This window comes from Gadus macrocephalus, chromosome 2, assembly GCF_031168955.1.
Source record: "Gadus macrocephalus chromosome 2, ASM3116895v1".
Lineage (NCBI taxonomy): Eukaryota > Metazoa > Chordata > Actinopteri > Gadiformes > Gadidae > Gadus > Gadus macrocephalus.
Window position 1 is genome coordinate 7,128,724 of NC_082383.1, and position 22,632 is coordinate 7,151,355.

General features: G+C 41.2%; 1 protein-coding gene across 1 annotated transcript; it reads right to left on the bottom strand.

Annotated features, from left to right (window-relative positions):
* Positions 1 to 1,182: 1,182 nt before the first annotated feature.
* hs3st2 (heparan sulfate (glucosamine) 3-O-sulfotransferase 2) lies at positions 1,183 to 9,680 on the bottom strand. Its single transcript, XM_060038223.1, has 2 exons — positions 8,554 to 9,680; positions 1,183 to 2,407 (listed from the first exon to the last, which is right to left on the bottom strand). Exons 1-2 carry the CDS (start codon positions 9,120 to 9,122, stop codon positions 1,789 to 1,791), a joined length of 1,188 nt encoding a protein of 395 aa, XP_059894206.1. The 5' UTR covers positions 9,123 to 9,680; the 3' UTR covers positions 1,183 to 1,788.
* Positions 9,681 to 22,632: the final 12,952 nt, after the last annotated feature.

The following is a 22,632-nucleotide window of genomic DNA, read 5'->3' on the forward strand; positions in this document are numbered from 1 at the left end:
GATGAATCACCACCGCAACCTTTATGCTGACATCCTGCTACACAATCAAGTCCAATCAAAACATTGCAAGGTTTTAACTTTAAACTGTTGAGGAAGAATATCAATACATATATTTGCTGGATTTATGTGATGAGTCTGCTTCTTTATCAACTCTGCAACAAAATCCATGCTTATTCATTTTCTGTGTTTATTGTTTGATGTGGCTAATTAATAGCTGAGGTATATCAGGCTAAAGAGTCATTTAAAGTTCATGACATTTACAACAGACTGTTTCCTTCTTTGGTATTTACTTTGAAGGTTAGACTGACCAGTAAAGCCAATTAGATTTGAATTATATTTACTCCGATAGGTTGACTCCATAATCATACTGGATCTAATAAACATTATAGGTCAGATAAGGATATCTTCCAAGTTACCAAAGAAATATTGCATAATTTATTATATTTTGAGTATATAGTTGTGCTGCACTCATCTCAAGCTTCAAGGTAAAATGGAATTAGCATAAATGTGAAATACCAATACTGTGCAGAAAAAAATAAAGACATAACATATTGTTATCCTCTTAAAATATCAAACACCAGCAGTAGTGTGGCACTTTTCCATTTTGTGATATTGCCAGGCCTTGAGCATTCTGGGAGAAATTGTATAATTAACTGAGCAGAGATAAAGTGGAGCCCATTGCTAAACTGGTCTGTGTATCAGTTCGTTGTCAGGGTTCACTAAGTAGTGAAAAACTGTAGACAGCCATGGCAGGTTCATCAAGAGTTAATGGGGAATATCGCAAATGACAGCTTAAACATTGTCCTTGGCCAACGGCCCTATGCTGAAAAAATGAAAAAATCCCTAGTTATAATTCTACTGTGAATACCAAATTATCTGAATGGGAGCAAGGTCAATTTTCCCTATTAGTGTTTTAAAAACGCCAATTCACAGTTGCATGACTAGAATGCAAATTATGCAATGAATAACTCTACTTTATAATAGAAACGACAGTAATCAAACATACAATATATATATATATAATATATTTAAGTTGAAAGTGTGTTATTGTTATTACAAGTGTATTGTTATTCTAACACTCTAATTCTAAGTGAACATTTCTCAACTTAAAAAGTTCTTGATTTGCCCATTTGAAACCCCTATTGATTTTGATGTCATAATAGTTCAAGTCACACTAATAAGAGATCTTCAGGCAAAAATGCTTTTTATTATTTATTGTTTTGACGCATGACAGTAGCTTTAACCATGATCTTAAAGCCTTGTTTTTGGTAGTAGAGGTCCGGGTTAAGTGAAGTTTCTAGAAAAAGATGCATTGCCACAATGTGTTAAATTAAATATATCATACGATGACAATTCAACTGCTTTACTCCTCAACCTAATATAGTCAGGTCATATATATATTTGCTTTTTTATATTCTTTTGTCATCATCACACATATTTTTTCTTAGATGAAAATATCACTGTCATGTGATCTTTTTTTGCATGATAAACACTTATATACACGTAGTATATGTTGCCTTTAGCCCGAAGCAGCAGAAGTTCAAATGGCGCATTAAGCCTTCCTCAATTCAATCCAAAAACGTACACACTTCTTTTCATTTCCTTTCAATCAAACGTTATTTTCCCTTGCTGCATTTTCTCTCGTTCCGAAGTCATTCCCAGATAAATAGTCCATTCATACGTTTCATGTCGGGAACTGTGCACATCCCTCAGATAATCCAAAAAGATGATTCGCCTAGTTAGGCTCCAAAGTACCACAGCGGCGTTGTCTCCTTAAATAAAACCTCTTCAGTCCCACCTGAAGTCGTGTCCCACCGTCTCATAGAACTTGATGTTGAACGGCCTGTAGAACTCCCTGAGTTGCTCGATCACCTCCTGGTCGATCTGCACGTGCAGCCGCCCCTTGGACTTCCCCAGGCAGCGGGGCTGGCTGCTGCTCTCGGGCTTCTTCAGACAAGGGAAGCCCTTGGTTCGGTTGAAGTAGAAGTGTTTGTCGGTGATGATGCGCTTCAGGCCCAGAAAGTCCTGCACCCGGCCCATCTCTCCGGCCGGGTCGGTGATCAGGCGCTCGCCGCTCACAAAGTGGATCTGGGAAAGGCGGAAGTACTGCAGCCAGGTGTCCAGGTGCAGGATGTACATCCCGATGCGTATGGCGTTCCAGGACGTGTCGACCGCGCCCAGACTTCGGTTCTTGAAGGCCAGCTCCTCGAAGGTGGGGATGTCGGGCTTCTTGGAGAGGGTCTGGGTGTAGTCGGAGATGGCGCGCGTCACGGGGTTCCGGACCACCACGATGAGCTTGGTCTCGGGGGACATGCTGGCGATGCGCCGCGGGGCCTCGCCGGTCACAAAGTAGCTGGGGGTCTTCTCCAGCGTGATCTGGCTGTCCAGGGTCCTGGGCATCAGGCCCCTGGATGGACACAAGGAGATGGGACAAATGAATGGAAAACTGAAATAACTAATTGTGCACTGGGTTCTTTTGAGCCACAGGAGTTAACGAGATGTGCAGCCAGGCCGAAGGAGAGGGCTCAACCGGGAGAAGCTGCTCTTTGTATCCATTTTACTGGCCGAAGGAGAACCACAAGAAACCTTGTTTCATAAGGCGTGAGTGCATGTCTTTTGAATTTAAGTGCAGTTAGAATTTACAATTTTATGTCATAAGAATGTTAGGATTATGTTGTTATTAATAGCAGTAGGGACAAGGTTGAGGTCAAAGCTTGTGCAAATCTCCTACAATAGAAAGGTTGCCTTGACGACCTTAGTAATATTGTAAACATTTAAACATTATTATGGAAAACATATCGAAATGTGTAAACAATAGCTAGGCTCATCAGTAAAACACGTATCATATTTTGAACAGAAACAATCAAATTTAAAAGATCTAGGTAGGTCTGATGTGTTTTTCACCACGCATCCTCGATGATAAACTGTGGCATGTCCTATATTATCTCTTTCGGATGCGCCAATCAAAGCTAACCGCTCCCAGATTTGTCTGTCTCGGGTTAGTACTACTAATAAGTTCCCTTAAAGGTATCGACCCATTTCGTTTTATTTATGAATCTGGCCTGATGGCTTCTGAGCCTCAGGGCCGCCACAACAATTCATCTTCCATAAGCTTGAAGAACAACAACTTAAGCAGCAAACTATGTTTCTACGTAGCCACAACGTTTAGCAGTGATAGAGTGCATGTGGATCTAACTAGGTGCACCCCACCTTTTACTAACATAAAATAACAATAAATACAAAACATTTCAGTGGGACAACAGGCTCTTTTTTTCGTATTATCCATAGCTTACATAATGCGTACGGTTGTTTAAACTTGAAACAACACCAAATGTACGTTGTGTGTGCGCAGATGTTGCTGAAATACCGCCACAGGTGACAACTATATTAACAACTGCAATCTTGTTACAAGGTATAGAATTCTGTAGCCTCCATGGACATGTATACTAGTATTATTGTTTATGTGAAAAATCTCCATAATGCATCGGGAATATGAATGTATTATATTCTGTCCTGTCTATCTTGACATGGCATTAACACTTCACGGTTTTATCTGTCAGAATATTCGTGCCACATATATTTCATCCTGTCTCGCTCAGCATAGCATTAACGCCAATAGAATGTATGCCTGCACTCAGGAAAAACACGCAGTTTCTAAGCTGTTCAGGAGTTCTACGCGTGCATTCGAGTTTATACAAACGCTAAATAAAATGAATAAAAGGATTGAAACAGATGTTCTTCGATCCTCATTCCCTTTAATGTATTTTCAAAGAAAGCGTCAAACGGCATAACACTGATGCAAAATTGCAGCGCAATTCATATTCCAATCACTGATCGCTGATAAGATCAAAGTGATTAGGGTGGCTTTGGCTATTGCAGAAGAGCGCCAATACATCTCACAGCTGGATCATTTCCAGACGTAAACACGGAAAAACGTGAGGCTATAAAAAGGGCATGACCTTTGGGAGACGGATGAACAGATTTTATACAGCCGCACAGGACTACTTTGGGGCTGGTTTTGTTTCAGTCAGGGACTAATAAGCGACTGATGCTAACCCCTTTAAAGCCAGCTCCTGGAGCTATACAGGAGACATGTCTTTAATGAATGCTGTGGTTGAAATCTGTGCCACTCTTTCATGCATGAGCTCATCACCACCAGGATGAGCTGTTTCATGTTCCCTTCAATACTGATTGGAATCGGTGTCAGGCAAACACCTAGCCATCTGCTAATAGGGAGCTTGTGTTACCTTGATCAATACATGCATCAGATAACCGGTGTATCCAAACACACTCAATGACACCTTAGTGCAGTCTCTACTAAACACTCATACTTTTTCTAGCCAAGGGAGCATATTTCCATGGCTGCAACCTCCTTCTTTCCCAACCCGTCCCTGTTTATTTTCTCATCTTTGTCTATGTGGGTCTGATTTGGATTTTACTTGATTCGTGATTACATATGTGCTAAACATCCATAGCCACCTATTTCATATCCACCTCCCTAATATCCACATATTTTATTGTAGTTCTTCTATTACTAGCAGTTATTCTTATTTTATGTCTGCACATAATCCCTCCCATAGTCATCTTCAGATGGAGGGATCTGCAGCAGGTCGGAGATGCAGCTCCTGTTTAGAATAACTCACACTCCTTGGAGACTACTTAATTGATTGATTGTGTTGGTTGATTGATTACATGATTGATCACCTTTCCGCCATTTAAAACATAGCTTCGCTGGACTAATTCACAATTCGGACAACATCCTTGCATATTTAGGTGCCGTGCGTCAAGATGAATTAGTGGCTGCACTGTTGACAGTTTAATCACTCCCGGAAAGTGAACAGTTATTTGGCAGGTCTCTCCAAAAAGTGGTCATATACTCTGTTTAAATTGGTTAAGTCCTTAATATGAATAGATGCCGTACTCCTCCATTTCAGTCCATGGAAAACATGTTTGTTTGGTCTGAAATCATTATTTAAATATAGGTGCCTGCTCCATATCCCTTCGTTTTTAGATATATCATATTTATACAGATATCCTATTCCTCACTACTACTCTATCATCCACAAAATATGCTCAAATGTCGGTACACTTAAGATCTGTGATTCTGTAATACGCTAAGTATCTGTGACATTACAATATCAATGTCTTGTTCACGTCATCTACAAAAGGGATGGATAATTGCTCATCTTGATCATGAACACTCTGATCCAGCAGAGTTTTACCCCACCCCAGACACTTGAGAATGTCTTTAGTCTTTGCACTGAAAGTGTACCACGTTCAGCTATGAGTATCTCTAACGGTCCTGCTGCTTGTCTGATAAGCTTCTGAGCGGCTCACTTCTTTAGAAACAGTTTTTCTGAAATCCTTTTATTATAACATATCATATATTAACCCTACCACTGTGTTTACTGTTTGTTTGTTTTGAAGATGTCCACAATGACACAGTGAATGGAGGTTTACTGAATAAATGGATATATTGACACATCTCTCTAAGCATGATCTATGTTATTCTTGTCTGTCTATTGGATGAAAGCAGCAATAAATATCAACTTTATATTTACTCAGAATGGCAGGCACATACTCTGTCTTATTTAAGCAGACATTTTGTGTTGACAGTCAGGAATCATAAGATGACATCTTCAAAGTGTTTCAGAGTTTTAACCCTCAAAATCCTAAATGCTGAATTCAAATTTTTGGGAAAAGTTATCTGTTGAATGAAGTTCAACTCACTGCCACATGGTAATATTAGGCCTATTACTGCCTAATACTGCTGTAGGCCTACTACTGTAGGTTTCTTTAGTTAACGTAATCCCAAAACATGACATAAACATTCCAGAATGTATTAGTATAGTACCAGAAAGGTAATGAATTTTATTGAATCATGTCTCCTATGCTGTGATACATTTCCTCTTCTTACCTAATAAAATATCGAAAGAAATATACCTGCTAGCTGCATATAGCTGCATACAGAAGAAGGTAGTAGCTTTCTGCACACTGTTTCTTGTATATGTAACAACATTAAATCTAATCACCTACATGTTTTTTATGAACCTACACAGGCTGCTATTATTTTTCACCTGTTTAGTGTGTTTATATCGACTCTCTCTACCACAATTACGTGCTAAAAACCAAGTAGAGACAATGCTAGAGCATGAATGTAGGATCTCAAATAGCCTCAATTGGCTGTACTTTATGAAGTCAAGTATCTTTTTCCTTTGTTTGCTTGTTTGGTGTGCTTTTCATATTGTATTTGGCCAACAATAAAGTTGTCAAAATAAACAAGGCAGGTAAAAAAAAATCGCACTACATCTTTAACGAGCTGCATACAAGCACATCATTACGAAACTGTTGTAGCATGCGCCTTAAATGCTACAAACCAGGTAAATAGATGCTGGAACAGTTTGCAAAAGTACCGGCAGCTTCGCCTCATGCTGCAAGCTAATTAGGCTAATGATTCATACCGGTATGCCCTGGGCTGCTATGTTTTTTACTTCTTTCTCTTTTTTTCTTTTTTACTTATTTTTAAGCTAAAGAAGATCTTTGCTAATACATGCCACAGAGAATCTTTATTATAGCGTGAAGAGTGCTCATTAATGGCAAAGTTATGCCAAGCTATTTTAGCGTTAAATAAGAACCGTTCCTCATCAACCTCTGTGATGATGGCATGGCAGGCGGAGAGGACTGTCTCTCCGTGCCAATTAATGGTCCGACTCGGGGAGCGTGTTTCGCTGGGCTGCAGGCCTGTCACACAACTTCAACACTTATCAGGCATCTACTGGAAGAGCGTCTGACTCCCGGAAAAATCAATAGCGCTGCAATGCCCTTTTAAGTCTTGATGGTGCATAGTGATGCGTTTGTGTTTGAACTTTATGCTTCTGTAGAACATGAAGACGTGCCGGCATGACGTGTGTGCGACGCCTTTTATTAATGCTTTTATGGTGATGTTAATATGCTCGGTATTGGATACATATAAAGCCTACTTCTTCACTGTCATTGAGACATGGAGAGGAACACTGCACCAGTATATGTGCCTGTGTGTGTGGTTGTTCGAGGCTGTTTGGGTGGCTGTGTGTACCTTTGCGTTTGCCAGTGTGTGTTTGTGTGTGTGTGTGTGTGTGTGTGTGTATGCGTGTGTGTGCATGTGTGTGTCTTTGTGGATGTTCGTGTGCCTGTTTGTGTGTGTGTGCATGTGTGTTATCTGTTATCTGTCTAGTGGTAACATAATAGGACAGACTGTACCATCAGGCCTGCATGAATTTGTAAAATATAAAGGCCTAGAGGACACAACCGATGAATTGATAGGTGGAGGGAGGGTGAGAGAGAGAGAGAGAGAGAGAGAGAGAGAGAGAGAGAGAGAGAGAGAGAGAGAGAGAGAGATGTAGAGGGAGGGAGGGAGGAAGATAGAGAGGTAGTAGGGAAAGTAAAGTAGAGAGAGAGGTAGAGAGAGAGAAATTCGAGATAGGGAGGGGTATAGAGAGACATGTTTGTATGCAGAGAGAGAGGTATATAGAGTGAGAAAAAGTGCTATATATAGAGAGCTATAGATAGTGAACGTAGAGGGTGAGAGAGGTATATAGAGAGAGAGGTAAAGAACGAGCTGTATAGAGGTAGTAGGGAGAGGTAAAAAAAAGAGTTTAAAGATATATATATATATATATATGGAGAGAGAGAGAGAGGTAAAGATATATAGGTATAGTATAGAGATAGAGAGGTAGCGAGGGAGAGATATAAAGAGAGTCTAGAGAGAGAGAGAAAGTTGGAAGATAAATATATCGAAAGCGATGGGGTAGAGAGATACAAGAGAGAGATGAGAGAGAGAGAGAGAGAGCGAGAGAGAGAGAGAGAGAGAGAGAGAGAGAGAGAGAGAGAGAGAGAGAGAGAGAGAGAGAGAGAGAACGAGAAAGAAAACATGACGACGCAACATGAGTTTCAAACACGATCAAGATTTTGGGATTGCAATACTGAAAGGTAGCTCCTAAAGTAATCGTAGTTTCATGTAATGTCTGTTTTATGTACTTTTAACGTATTATTATATCCATAATAGGGTGTCTTATAAGTCAAGGAATAAAAATCACCAAGCTAATAGCATATCAAACATTTAGACCCCAGTACAGCAAACATTTTGGATTTTGGGCCATGATCTGAATGGTCCACCTTTAAAGTTTAAAGGCCGACTCTTTTGCAAGTTTATTGAAGCAGAGACTGGTTCCCTTTATGCTGTTGCAGTAGGCTATATTATTTATATACTCATACACATATTATTGAAGCTCTTTACGTGCAGCAGACCTACACACACCCTCCGATATCAGCATGTACACATAATGATCTCACACTTTAGGTTTAACAAAATGATAATGAAACTGCATTATTTATTTTGCATAGACGTCCTTTAAACTTTTAATGTAAACCGTTAAAAAACATCCCTGTGAAGATTCCCGTGGAAACCTATTTGCTCAGGGACAGTAGCCTACCAGGGGAAATTAAATGATCAATACATAAATGAAACACACTCAAAGCCACAACATCCAAGACATTCCCAGCAGCAAGTCTCACCTGTACCAGTCCAGTCCCCTGTCATAGTGTCTGTCAAAAAAGTGAGGCTCTGTTCCGAGCGCGCGCACATCCGGATGAATCCGGATAAATTCCAGCACAGCCCGCGTGCCCCCCTTCTTCACCCCGACGATCAGCGCGTTGGGGAGCTTCTTGTTCCCGTATTTCTGGGAAACGGTGAGGTTGTTCAAAGTGTACTCTGTGGCGGGAACGCTCCGCGAGAGGTTGCCACAGCAAGAGGCGGCGTGTTTACTTCGGTCGCGAGGTTGACCCGATCCCGGCACTCGAGCCTCTTCCCGCCGGGCGAACCTGACATCCGGAGTGAGTAAAGTGCAGCCGTTTAATTTCCCGGAAACTTTCCCCTCAATGGGACCGTTCTGCCCGGGCGGAGGCAGCGGGCAGCCCTTCTCGTCGGAGGAACCCTGTTTGGTCATGATTGTGCTGGAGCAGAAAAAAATGACGCTGTAACACACATAGGTGAAGGATAAGGAAATAGTGCATATGAAGGCAAATCTGGCGTTGAGTCGACCACCCGATGGCACGCTGCGACTTGAGATAAACCTATGTGCCATGTCTCCATGGGTTGAAATAATGCATGGTTTTCCATTAGAATCGTCCGTCTTTTGGAGTCCAGCAGATGCCTTTCTATATATATAAATATATATCTTTCCAAGTCCGTTGGAGACGCACCAGACAATACTGTTTTGCACCTCGCCCGCATCAACTGAGCAGAAGTCCCATATTCAATTCAAACTTTGCGCACATTCCCGGAGATAGGCTGCCAAAACCACAACAAAGTTTATTTGAATAAAAAGACAAGGACGTCTGGTTGAATTGAACGTACAATCCCATAAGCGATTGAACGCCCATCTTTTCATTCCTCAAACACACACACACGCACACACACTGAACCTAACGCCTGGCGCTCTGAGCAGGGTAGTGTTGGAAGAGGAGTCTTCCAGCGAGTGCGGACTGTCCATCAAAGTGCACCTCCGTCCGCCAAACTCTCTCTCGTCATCACTCTCTCGATGACTCCACTTCCCTTCGTCTCCTTTAAAACACGCGTTGATTCCCTGCCCCCGCGGTGCCCCGTTTAGCCTGTAAGGTAGCGAGAAATGCAGTTTAAGATGGAAAACCTGTTTCCTAATTAAAGACCCTCTGACGTCATTCATATGATGATAATTCTTCGTTCGTTTACCTTTTTTTTTTTTTTTAAAGGAACATAAACTGTTTTCTGTTGTTTTTTAAGAAAAGAGAAACGTTTGGTGGTTGAGTCCACCTCGATGGGGGGTGAATTGTGCCACCTTATTTAGATCACATGTCCAGTGCTTGTCGCTCATTACCGTGGTGGTGAATCAGTTTCCAGCACCCTCTCATTAGTAATCCATGCCTGATGCAGTTTAATAGCTCTTCACTGAATGGCCCAACTAGACGGGGACACACAGTTTACACGGGGGGGCTGAAAATGTAAGTTTTATCACAGGGTGGGCCAATGGGTTTTATGATTGATAGTTATAGATAGAACTGTACCTAACCGCCATACAAAGTCTACTTTCAATGTGGTTAATTCGACGTGGCGTGTTTGAATAAACAGCTTCTTTAGGCCCTACATCAGACAGCCGTCCACACATTTAACAGGAGATCTCACTCTCTTTTATTTTTTATTGCTATATTCAAGGACTTTTTATAATCCTGTATAAAACTGGTTGTGGGAGGGAAATTAAAAGTGTTGTTAACAATGTCCCTGAAGACTTTTGTTCCTCGGGAAATAAACTAGTTTTACAGCTCCTTTAATGTTGTTTTTGCTCCCCTTGAGACTTATTGGGAATTCACAGTGACCTGTTGAAGTCCAGTTAGTCATTTTTAGTGGCCTGGAGTTCTACCACAGCCTCAGCCTCCTTAATGCTTTACAGAGGTCAATAAAGTGTCCTCTTGCAATGTGCACAAGTGCTATTGAGACAATGAAATGTCAAATTTGGAATGCGTAACTTTAAATGCTCTATTTGGTAGCTTCATTTGGATGCCATACTGTGGAAGCTATGTGTGTTTGTGTGTATGCGTGTATGCATGTGCATTCCTCTGTGCATCTGTGTGTGTGCGTGTGTGAGAGTGCATGTGTGTGTGTGTGTGTGTGTGTGTGTGTGTGTGTGTGAGTATGCGTGTATTCCTGGAGTTCTGTGTGTGCATGTGTGTGTGCTTTTAGTTAGCTTTTACATTGCATAAATTCTAAACTTTGCTCCCCAATTACAAATCTCTCTGCCATTTATTATTGGATTCGTTCAAGCGGTTACCTCTGAGAAAATTACTACTTCTCCGCACGCTATAGCCTTCGATCGTAGTGATTGTGAATGTTCCAAAGGGTTTATATTACCCTGCATACCCTACATTTATTTCCTGCTAATAAACCAATCTCATCCATATCAGAACATAAAGTTGGGCTTATTGGGTCGTTCATGTACGTTTCCTCGTATGAATGAAGAAAAGGCCAAGCCATTTAATTCCCAACTCAATCATCCAACGAAAGGATAATTTACTCATGATCAGGTCGGATACAGTTGACAAGTTGTCCTGTGTCCTGTGAGAACGGAAATAAAGCAGGCTGGCATCGCATGAGGAACTGTCCATGGTGCTGAAAGGTCTTCCTTCTAATTCTGGCCATCTGAAGAAATTCAAAATAGTCCAAAGGGAACATATTTTGATCCATACCACGATAACATGAAGATGTGGTAGTATTATGAATCATATATCAGAGGTTTAATATAATGGAATTCATAGAGGTATTTATTTCCTGTGTTGTTTAGTGGGAACAATAAGAAGGTGAATCTGAACCGACCAGATTCCTCCACAGTGTCTGTAGCAGAGCGATATGCAGTCCAAAAAAATATGCACTAAAGCCAGATCCATTAAAATACCATGAGCTGCTTTCCATAACCTATGCAGTGTGCATAATGTTTTGGACATTTACCAGTCACACCAGAGCCAAAGCCTCCTGCGTTGCAACGCTTCAACCCAAACACGCACACGCACACGCACACACACACACACACACACACACACACACACACACACACACACACACTCATGCATTAACTCACACTCACACACATTAACTCACACTCACACACTAACACTCACACAAACACACTAACACTCACACAAACACATGCACACACACAGACACGCACACACTGAAATAATGATTTATTGAAAACAATAGGAAATAAATATGGAAATCATTTGTAATAGCCGACACAGTATTGCTTTCATTATGCGCAACGTAAAGAATGAAGGTGAATGAAATCCTTATACATCCAATCTTGAGTCTTTTAAATTGATGGAAAATTGAGCGTGAAACGGATTCTCAAAACAAGAGGCATCATCATCGCATTCTGATGTATCTGCTGAGCTGCTTAAGAAAAACAGTGGTGGGAGTGAATGACGAAAGGCCAGGGAGCAGCAGGCTACCTTTCTCCCTGAAGCCACAGTGTCAGCTAATTGCTGCTGACATTTTAGCAGCGTTGTTCAAATCAAAACTTTTTTGATGTATCGATTTCTTTTGTTTCTGCCACAAAAGGGAGGGGCGATGGGGGATATGGGAAGACATAGGCTCGGAAATACCACCAGGCTGGTCCTCTGCCGAGCATATCAATGAAGTTGTGTTTTCCTGTTAACTTTAATGCATACTGTGTGTGTGTGTGTGTGTGTGTGTGTGTGTGTGTGTGTGTGTGTGTGTGTGTGTGTGTGTGTGTGTGTGTGTGTGTGTGTGTGTGTGTGTGTGGATGTGTGTTTGGTCAGCACCTTTCTTACATCGTTCACGCGGACGTCCAAAGATGAGATCAGCAGATTTCAAAACAAGCAGTGAGAGAAATGTCTCCACTGTGTCCTAACTCCTGACCACGCTTATTAAACCTAGATCATTTTTCATCCAAAGCTTAATTACTGTTAATTCAGACTCAGGTTTTTCAGGAGCAGGTTCGTTGATTGCAGTATCCCTGTTGGAGGTTAAACCCGAAACACACTGGCAATGAAACCATCTGCTCCCCATGTATACAACAGAAATACAATCTAGATAATATTATCAATCTACTTGGAATTGAAGGAACCTTCTCAGTCCACAGTTATAAACAAAAACAAAAATAACTTGGAAAATCTGATTTGACTGCAGAAAGCATTTCCGGGGCTAGTGTTGTTATACCGATTGAATAATGCAGCATGCGCTTGTATCACCACCGATACCCAATGTAGATATTCCTTGACGGATCAGCACAGCGCTAACCCAAATCCATTATTAAAGTGTGAGGAAGACATTTTAGAGCACTCTTAGTCTGGTTCATATAAATTATTCATGTTTTGATCCCTCTCAGTCACCACTACACATCCAGAACCCATTTACTCACTTACGCGCCCATGTGAGGCTTTTCTTCCTCAGAAATGTAGTCTCAATTATCACTCTGATCGGAATAAGGCTCCTGGAAATGGATGCCTGTATATAATTGCATCGCAGTGGCCGCAGCGAAAACCACATGGAATCGATGTCAAAGGTATCTGATGATATCTGCAGAAATATGGTGAAGAATGCTATAATACTGCACACTCACAGATTTATTGCATTGGATGAAACCGATGAAACAGATCATATGGAAAGGAAGAGTACGGTACATACGACACCACGGGATTAACTTATCATTTAAAAAAGAACGATACAGAAGCGCTTCGTCCACCAGGCAGCGATATGATAAGGGCCTGAATTGAGTTTAATTACGGCAAATTGATTGGCGTAAAAATCCTGATGGGTGTTTTTTCAAAATTTCTGCCCAGTCTTGTCACAGGGAGCAGGATTCTGTAGCCTGCAGTATTTCAGCCGCGCTGCAGCAACATGCCACAGGCTGCCAGCGTCTGCCTGTAGGAGATAGCGCTTGCATCTTGCACAAGTATGGGGGGGAACGAAGAGGTGAGGGATGAGGAATGGTGGAGGTGGAGGAGGTGGTGGTGGTAGTAGTGGTGGTGGAGAGCTTCAATCATTCATTGGCTATGCCTGCACCAGTGTCACATGGGGTGGAGAATCCAAAATCTGGAGAAGAATAACAGGGGTCCCTAGATGCCTGCAACGACAAAAACAGGAAACAATCTTTTCCATTGCCGAGGCGATAATTCGGCTTACTGGTGTAGGGTTGAAGGAATTATGTATCATTGCAAATGCATTCACAAGGAAAATATCCATGTGGGATAATCTTTCGTTTTTTAGGGTAATCACAAATATATTTTAAGCAAATGAGACGATATGTCAAAATTAGTAACGTTTATTCAGTATATCAGTTCAGACTAAAATAAAAATAAAAACCAAGACATATCAGTCTCATAAATCAGACTTAAGATTAATATCTAAGTCTGATGGAAGATTAGCTCAAATCTTATTGAAAGGGTTGTTTCCATTTTCTTTTGCATCATACTTCTTTTGACCAATCATGTGGCTGGAGGCGGGGATCTGTAAGCTTGTAATGGTGAACACAAACTAATGGAACACTAGTAAAGTGTCCGTAAAGGTGTGAAACAAAACTGTGTAGACTGGCCATTGCAGAAATTCACCCATTAAAATCCACTTCTGAAAGCCTCATCCACTCGCAAAAAAAATATTTTTTTTCTTCAGTAGAATATCCCCGTAAGGAAACAGAAAACAAGATGTAACACTGCCCTTTGCAGTTCCTGGTTCCCCCCCCCCCCCTTGCTCTCAGCACTCTTCCACCAGGAGCTCTGCTATAGAATAGTAAGACTGCTGGATCCGAGATTACAATAGCTAATTCAAAGGCCCGCCCTTCATAAACCATTTATATGCATTATAAAAGTATAAAAGCTGGCCCAGAATAGACCCATCGGTAGCACTTTAGAATAACTGCAACTTTGAAGCGACTTTGCTTAAGCTATTACTTAGTACTGCTGCCATGGTACTTGGGCTTTTCCAGCCTTTAAATGTAATTTATAAATGCTTAGTAGGGCATAAGTTGTCTTCACATTAGATAAGCTCACACAAAATACTTTCTTTCTAGCTACCTGTCCTGAATTTGAGTTTTAAAACGTTATGGACACATTGTAAATAGTTGGTAAATGATTAACTTTAAATGATCTCATGAACCATTATTATCCTATTAAAAATGTATACCTGATTATGAAATGCTTACTAATAAGTATTCATCTATGAACAATACTTCATTATTTACTACTGATTTATTAAGGCCTCAAAGTGGCCGTTGTTCTAAAGTGCTACCGACCTTTCCCTAATGGGCACACATCAGGCACCAGACATCTTGGATATCCAGTTCATGCCATTGTTTCTCAAACCAACACACCCTCAGACAGGTTCACACACTATGGGCAATGTAAAGTCTCCCATTATAACCTGTGTGTTTGTGGAGATGTTTTGAAACCAGAAGTTGGGAACCTCAGTCTTATTAAAAACCAAAAATAGCCCATGGGGTGTGAAAGCCGTGTGACATTGTGAGGGATTCATGTCAAATTCAGGCATGTGCCTTATGCTGATTGACTTATGTCCGCACGCTGTCGGCCAGGATAGGCTACTCTCGTTCCCACCGCTAAAGAGGAATAAGCCGATCAAGAAAATATATAAATGCTTAACAAAAAATCCCATGAAATGACTGCCGCCACCACTGTATGTTTACTAGCTGACGAGACACATTTTGGTTTAGAAAGCCGAATCCTTTGGCTACCTCTAAAAGTAGCCTTGTCAGAATGTAGGTGGGGGCTGGTGTCGGTGTGGGGGGGGGGGGGGTTAGGAAGAAAAAAAAGAGTAAAAGTTTCATCAGGGCATATTGCTTTTTCATTTCCTGGTGGCGCAGTCTCCCTGTCCTTGTGTGTTGTCCAGGTGATGTGTCTTTAGGCTTTAGCTCTGACAACATGCATTTTCCACAGAACGCTAACCCTCCTTTACACACATTGTATTCATCCTTGGAGATCTCGATTCAAATCTGTATTTATTTATTTATATGCCAAAAATCGATTTAATCCACCCGCTATATTTCTTGTCCGTTTTTTTTTGTTGCTATTCTACCCCTGTATATGTACCATTACTTATTTTATAATATATATACCGGTATGTATATTTTTTAAATATCATAGATAATGTCAATCCATTCCTCCACAGTAGGCTTTCCTGGTTTTAACCACCTTCTAGTAATAGCTTTTCTACTAGCAGCACTTAGGATCCAAAATAAATATTTATTTTATAATAGGTTTAAACGTAACATAACTGAGGGTGCTGTTAAATTACACCTGTCTGAACGTGTTCAAAAGGGGAAAAGGCATTAAACCGAACGGCTGATTTCACAATTGAAGGGAATGACATCAGTATAAGGAAATGTCTTGGCTACAAGTAAAGTCCCTTAATTTATACCTGCCGCGAGTGTCAAAGCCTGACTTCACGCACCGTCTGGACAGACTTCACATGTTAACCGTTGTTCCTGTGTTTGCTATTCAAGGCATGGCACAGTCTATATAGCCTTTAATTGTCATTGCCATTCACATCACAATCCGCTTCACCCTTGAGTTTTCCTGTGTATCGTGCAACCGACACCAAACACAATAACACAAAAATATACAACGCGTAACAACTAGCGGAACACGGTTTTGTGTTCCTGTTGGTTCTAATCAGCTCCTTTGGGTCTTGTTAAAGATGATTTTAAGGTCAGGAAATTCTCATGTGTGGTGGAGCGTGGAGTGGACTTCCATAGTAATACATAACGTTAGAGTGTGATCCATTCTAAAGGAAACACAGCATACCACAGTATACCCCTTATCAAATATCTGGGGACAGGATCATTAACCCGGGTGTTATGGCGTTCAGACTCCAAGCTAAAAGGACATGGGTTCGATCCCCGATTTCCACAGACTACCTGGAGGCATCCTGAAGCAATACATCTGAATTCAATATACTGTATATTTTTGCTACATTTGCATTGGTTAAAATGCGCCTCTCACTAAATATGGTAACCCTTTACATTAAGAGTTCTAATTAACCATGAATAAACGTAAATGAATGTCGACATTTTTATAAAGCATAAGGGGTTAGGGAAAAGGGTTAGGGTAAGTGGGGTAGGGTTAACCCTAACCCCTATTAAATAATGTTGAAATTAAGGTAATTAACTGTTCATTCTTATCACTGCAATAACTTAGACACTTATGCACTAGTGGAGGCCTATTCAACTAGCGGCCCGTGGGCCAAATGCGGCCCCTCTTAATTTTTTTCTGGCCCGCAAGAGGTTGCATGCAAAAAATAAATAAAATAAAGGAGAAACATAGTTGCATGCAAATCAGGTTTCTGTGTGTAGCCGGGGATACTAGCCAGTATCAGTACCCCACAATCAGGAACTGGCATCGCTTATTCTGTCAATGTTTGGCTCAACCGATGCGTGTGAGACTAACCCTTGCTCCATGACCTATAAGAAGCTGCATGAGTGTCTCAGGATGAGCCAAACTAGGCAAACAAGGCAGTGCAATCTTTCTCAATGGCTCAAAATGTCTCATATGTACAGTAGTTCTGTTTTGTTATGATTCAAACAACATTGTTGAATTCTAAATACGTGTCCAAAATATGTGAGAACAAAATATTTTGTAATGATAAGATTAAAAGTGAAGAAGGAAGGAATGCGTCTGACAAGTTTATTCCATGCAGTAGTACTATTAAGTTAACACTACTTTAAGTACAATTGATCTGCAGCGATTCATTCACGTAGTTTTACTCAGTGTGGCCCATGAACCCCCAGTGGTTTTCCTTTTTGGGCCACTTGTTAAGGAGGTTGAATAGCCCTGCACTAGTGCATGGCTCTCATATTGAGTAACAGAGCGTCAGAACGAAGTCTGTGAATAGCGGACTTACTTTTGATAGGTCTGCTCTTCTCCTTCACTTGGTGAAGGCGAACACTTATTTGAAGAAGATGACAAGCTTAAAAAAAAAGGGGGAGCTGGAGTTGATCGAGGAGACACATCATCTTAAGAAAAGAAAGAGAGAAGGAAAGGGTGAGACCCCGCTGTCCCAACACTGGAGTCTGAAACGTTGCCTCAGCGTTTCATCGAGGGAGAGCTGCTTTTGATGTGGATTTTCAGGAGCTCATACAATGGCCACGATAGGGGGTGAAATGCAATTTCTGTCCTCCACAATAATGGCTGTACAAGTTTTTGAAATGTGGAAAAATGGCTTTAAAGTGTTTCCTTATACAAGACTGCTGACCTCAAATTCTGTTGTGATGTTTCTGCTCCCCTTACCACTAATTAGCACAATTTTGCAGAACTGGTGCCAATCTGGGAATCGGTCTGCCAAAATGATTGTAAGAAGCCTATTCAAAACTACAGCCGCGGTACGGTATTGTATTTCTAGACTTTGAATGAATAATCTCATACATTTAGGGCATTTAGACACTTTTATCCAAAGGGACCTTCAAATCACATAAATATATGGCGGAGTCAACCATACAAGTATTACACACACACACACATGCACACACACACACACACACACACACACACACACACACACACACACACACACACACACACACACACACACACACACACACACACACACACACACACACACAATCATAGAAAGATATACAGGGTCAACCATGCAATGCGACAATGAAATACAAGTTTCATTTTACAATGAAAATACAGAGGTTAAGATAGGCCTTAATCCTCTGTTAGCCCTCAGCCCCTTGGCTCACCACAGTGTGAAAGTCCCAATGACTTATTAACTACTGATCATGCTGACCGACTCAGGCTGAAATGCAAACTGCTGGAAGAGCTGACTTAAGTTTAGCGAGCCGAACTTCCGCCCTAATGATACAGTCATTCCCCTGATGCGATGACATGATGGGATGTTTGGAGAGCGGAACACTTCCAAGTTGCCAAGGTCACAGTGGTTCCAGGAGTACTCCAGGCTCTTTGGTCTCCTGCGTGATGCAATAGAGATCGATTCATTCCTACAGCCTGGCAGCTCACACTGTGAAACCATGGTGACAGCAGGGAGCAGAAGAGTCTAAACTGAATGAGTGACATCTCATAGCAGCGGTGAAGCTTGGCGAGAGAGTTGTTTTTGTCCTTGCTTTACCCTCACATGCAAATCGGCCGCATTGTCAGTGAATACAGATATCCTCGGAAAAATACTCATCTGTGGTGGGGGAGGCGTCTCGCAGGTTCCCACGCCGGTTGTGTGGAAAGTGACAAATATCGGAGGTCGTTGGTCTGTTCCGGATGGATCAGCCTTGAATTTAAATGCGCTTGTTGATAAGCAAAAGCCTTGACTCCTACCAGGCACAACACAATTCAAACGATCAGACCCCCTTCCAGATTGGATGAAGCTAACCTGAACGTGGATAAGTTCATTTTTAGAAACATTAATGACAGGGGGACTGAGATTAGAGACAGTGAGGCTTCAGCACTTCATAGTGTCTAAAATCGCCTCCGGGATGACATGTCAAAAAACATAATTTGATGTTAAAATGCCATCTTTCGAGAGCAAAGTCAATCTATAAAAGAGATTGTGAATCATAGCTTTAAAAAAAAGTTTATATAGTCATGCTGTCTGGAAGACTTGGTTTGCATAGTTAGCAGATCTAAGTTCAAATAGCCTGCCTACCGCTGCCCAGGGGACCAATTAACGTCTGCCCGACATTTTTGCACACGCGGATACGTGCACTTATTCTACACGGCTACATGGAACAGCCCAGTGAGGTGCTGAATCTGAGTCCGGCTTTCAACCTCTGAAGCAGGCAGCTTCCAGGGGGAGTTTCAACGCTCATAACCCTAAGCATATCTGTTTGAGTGTTAGCAATAGGAAACAGGAATGTTGATGTAAGCAACCAATAAATTATGTATCTTAAATAAGGTTGTTTTCATCAATAAGTAAGGGAATACATTTGCACGGCATAGCCACATCTTAATAACAAAATAACAAACATCTAAGCTTAGAAATCAAACGCAATATCAGTGAAACTCTGCAGTGAAAATATTTGCTTACGTTCTGAGTGCAGCAATGATCTGTTTATTCATACTTATAATTCATTTGGGTTACAGGTCCAACCATCCTGTCTCAGTCTGTAGCATTTGATGATGTCAGGAGGTGATAGAGGCTGTGTGAAATTTATTCTGGCAACTTCAGTGACAGAGTGGCGTGTGAGTCTGTCTAAGAAAACAACAAGGCAGGCTGCTGTGTATTTCTGTTCGAGAAGTCTGAAAAAGACTTTGCTAGGTGTATGTTTGGACATCGACTGAAGAGTGAATCTTCGAGGAAGGGAGGGGAAGGTGGTGGAAGAAGAAGATGAAACTGAATATTTTTTCTCAGCTGACCATGGATGGAATGAAACTCCAGGGTGGAGGTTTGGTCCAAGATGGAGTTCAGATTTCATTCTTTCGTCCAGGGAGGGGGGGGGGGTATCTATCCACCTAAAACACCGTATTTTTTGCCGGAGACAGTATAAGCACGTCTTATCGTCCACAGTGCATCCTAGTATGCCTATAGCCATATTAAAAGCGTGCAAATGAATGCTGTTGGCGTGACATCCTCTAGTCATTCACCACCCTAGTGTAGTCCCTGCTGTAGTTTTACAGCTGACAGTCCAGCTGAAACAAAAGAGAACGATCAAAGTCAAGGAACATTTCGGGCACATATAGTATTATTTGGTTCTCTTTCTCCTTCTACACCGAAACAACCTAAATCCCCAAGAGCTGGAAGGGAAGACATGAAAGACAACACATCGCGGAGCCAGCAGGATGACAGCAGATGGGAGGAAAAGGAACCAGAAAAAAGTGCATATATCTGTATGGTGTTGTTTAATATATATATATTTAGTTTCTTTAGTGCAGGAGACAGGAGAACGGTACTCGATTCAGTGGTGTTAATGGGGGCATGGGGGTCTGGGGTCTTGGTGTTTAACCTGGCCACTCCGAGAGCTCTGATTAAAGAATGATTTATTGGACTGCTGGGGGTAGGGGGGGAGAACTCTCTCTGCGATGAGATTTGTTTCTCTACCCCCCCCCCCCCCCCACGCACACACCCGACGGTTGGTCAAAGCAAGCTGTCCCGGTGGGGGGCTGGCAGGGATGGTCAATGTCATCATCGCATTGCCCAGAGCCAACTTGAGTGCTTTAATCATGGGCGCAGCTGGCTTGGCTTTGGGGTTGGACTCTTGCTTACAGAGGGAATATTTGTTACACAATGTGTTTTTTTATTTATTTTTTATTATGATTAAAAGCAAATTTTATTTTTATTATTTTTGTCCAATTTGCGGAATAAATACAGTTTGAATCAACATTGCAGCAAAAACAGGAACAATTATTGATTCATCTATATAGTAATCTATAATATTTATACTTATCAAACATACATCAGTTATCAACAAGTTACCGGATAACTGACTTGAATTCGCCCAGATGGATTCACAAAGCGGATTTTGTTGGGGATTAATTTTCAAAGTTCATAATGGACCCTTTTCATGGTTTTTCAATAGGGTAAAGTTACTTCCTGTTCCTGTCCTTCTAACATTAGGCAGATTTTATGTTGTAGTTATGTCCATACTACTATACTGCCATACCTTAACCAAAAGAGGTCAGTAATTATTAGTCATTGGCTGCACCTGTATTTGTCCTACTTTTAAAAGCAGTCAGTGAAACCCAATCTGATCACAGTTGCTTTGCTATGATCACCCTGTCAGTTATTACAAAGCAACGATACACATGTTTGTATTCATTCAGTAATTATTCCTGAATCATCACATGATGTTTCCTAATTGTGTCATTTTTTTTTCTGCCAGTATCGTTAATTAGAAAGCTGTTATTTCCAGAGCACAAAATAAATATACCATTCAGTAAAGTTGTTATACAACAGTGGAGCTAATTATTCAGCTTAGTGTTCCTATTATTATAATGGGGCTTATTTTAGAGACAAACTGCCACAGGGAGCATTTTGTGTATTCAACGAGAAAGTAATCTCATTGTTCTAGCGTTGCAATTTAATCGTATTTTGGTTCAACACATACTTAATTTCCAATCTGGCAGAGATACTCACAGAGCAAATGGCAGTGGTTATTCGGCCGTGGTCTTCACAGAAGTTTAAATATAAGGCTGTCAAAACTCTTTTGAGCCTCTAAATACATGCAAATCGAATTTGCTGCAATGGTGTCTGATATATGTTGAAGACAGACATTATGTTTGAAAGAGTCAAGTAAGAAAAATTTAGTAACTTTTTGTAATGGTCTGCAGATACCATGGAGCAGACATTACGTAAAAAGAAATGGTTTCTGGACTGCTGCTTTTGTTTTTGCTTTTTTTTTTATCTTGCTGTCATTGTTATTGCTTTTCAAGGGGCTCTGTGACAATAACTATATGAGGATTTATTTTAAAGTGTGTTTGGTGGTATTGGTGATTGTACAAAAACTGTTTACTTGTGACATCACCAGTGGGCGTGTCCACCCGTGACGTCACAATTAGGAATGTCCAACCCTCGATGCATGATGGATAGATAAACTGTAATGTACCACCTGGTGGGCTGGAGGTTTCCTACTCTGTGATGCTGCAGTGGCTAGATAAAAAAAAAGGCTTGGAATGGCTAATCTCCATCACACCTGTGGGTGAAATAGCTAAGGGTTTTTTTCTTAAGGAGGTTCTTTTTTGAGGTGTATTCGTGATAACAAGCTGCTGCAAATCTCTGACTTTGATATCACAAATGAGAGCATCCACCCAGATGCACAATGGATAGATCCATTCCGATTCAATCCACCTAACACCTCTCCCAATAAGACAAGGATTGGCCGTATTTGCTTCGCTTTAGCCCAGATGTCAAAATGTTTTAAAATCGTGAGAAATATATTAGGCTATCTGACATGAGTCACACACACCGTTTAAAACTGTGAGAGTGTAGAAGACACTCAGCAATGCATTATCGACCGGAGGAATCAGATCAGTGCTTTGTCTCCAGGATCACCCAGCTAGGTAGAGGCCATCTCCTGTTGAAAAAAGACACAATATTGTGAATTTGCCCACTGCCCACTGATTTCGACAGGAGCAAGTGGTTATTCT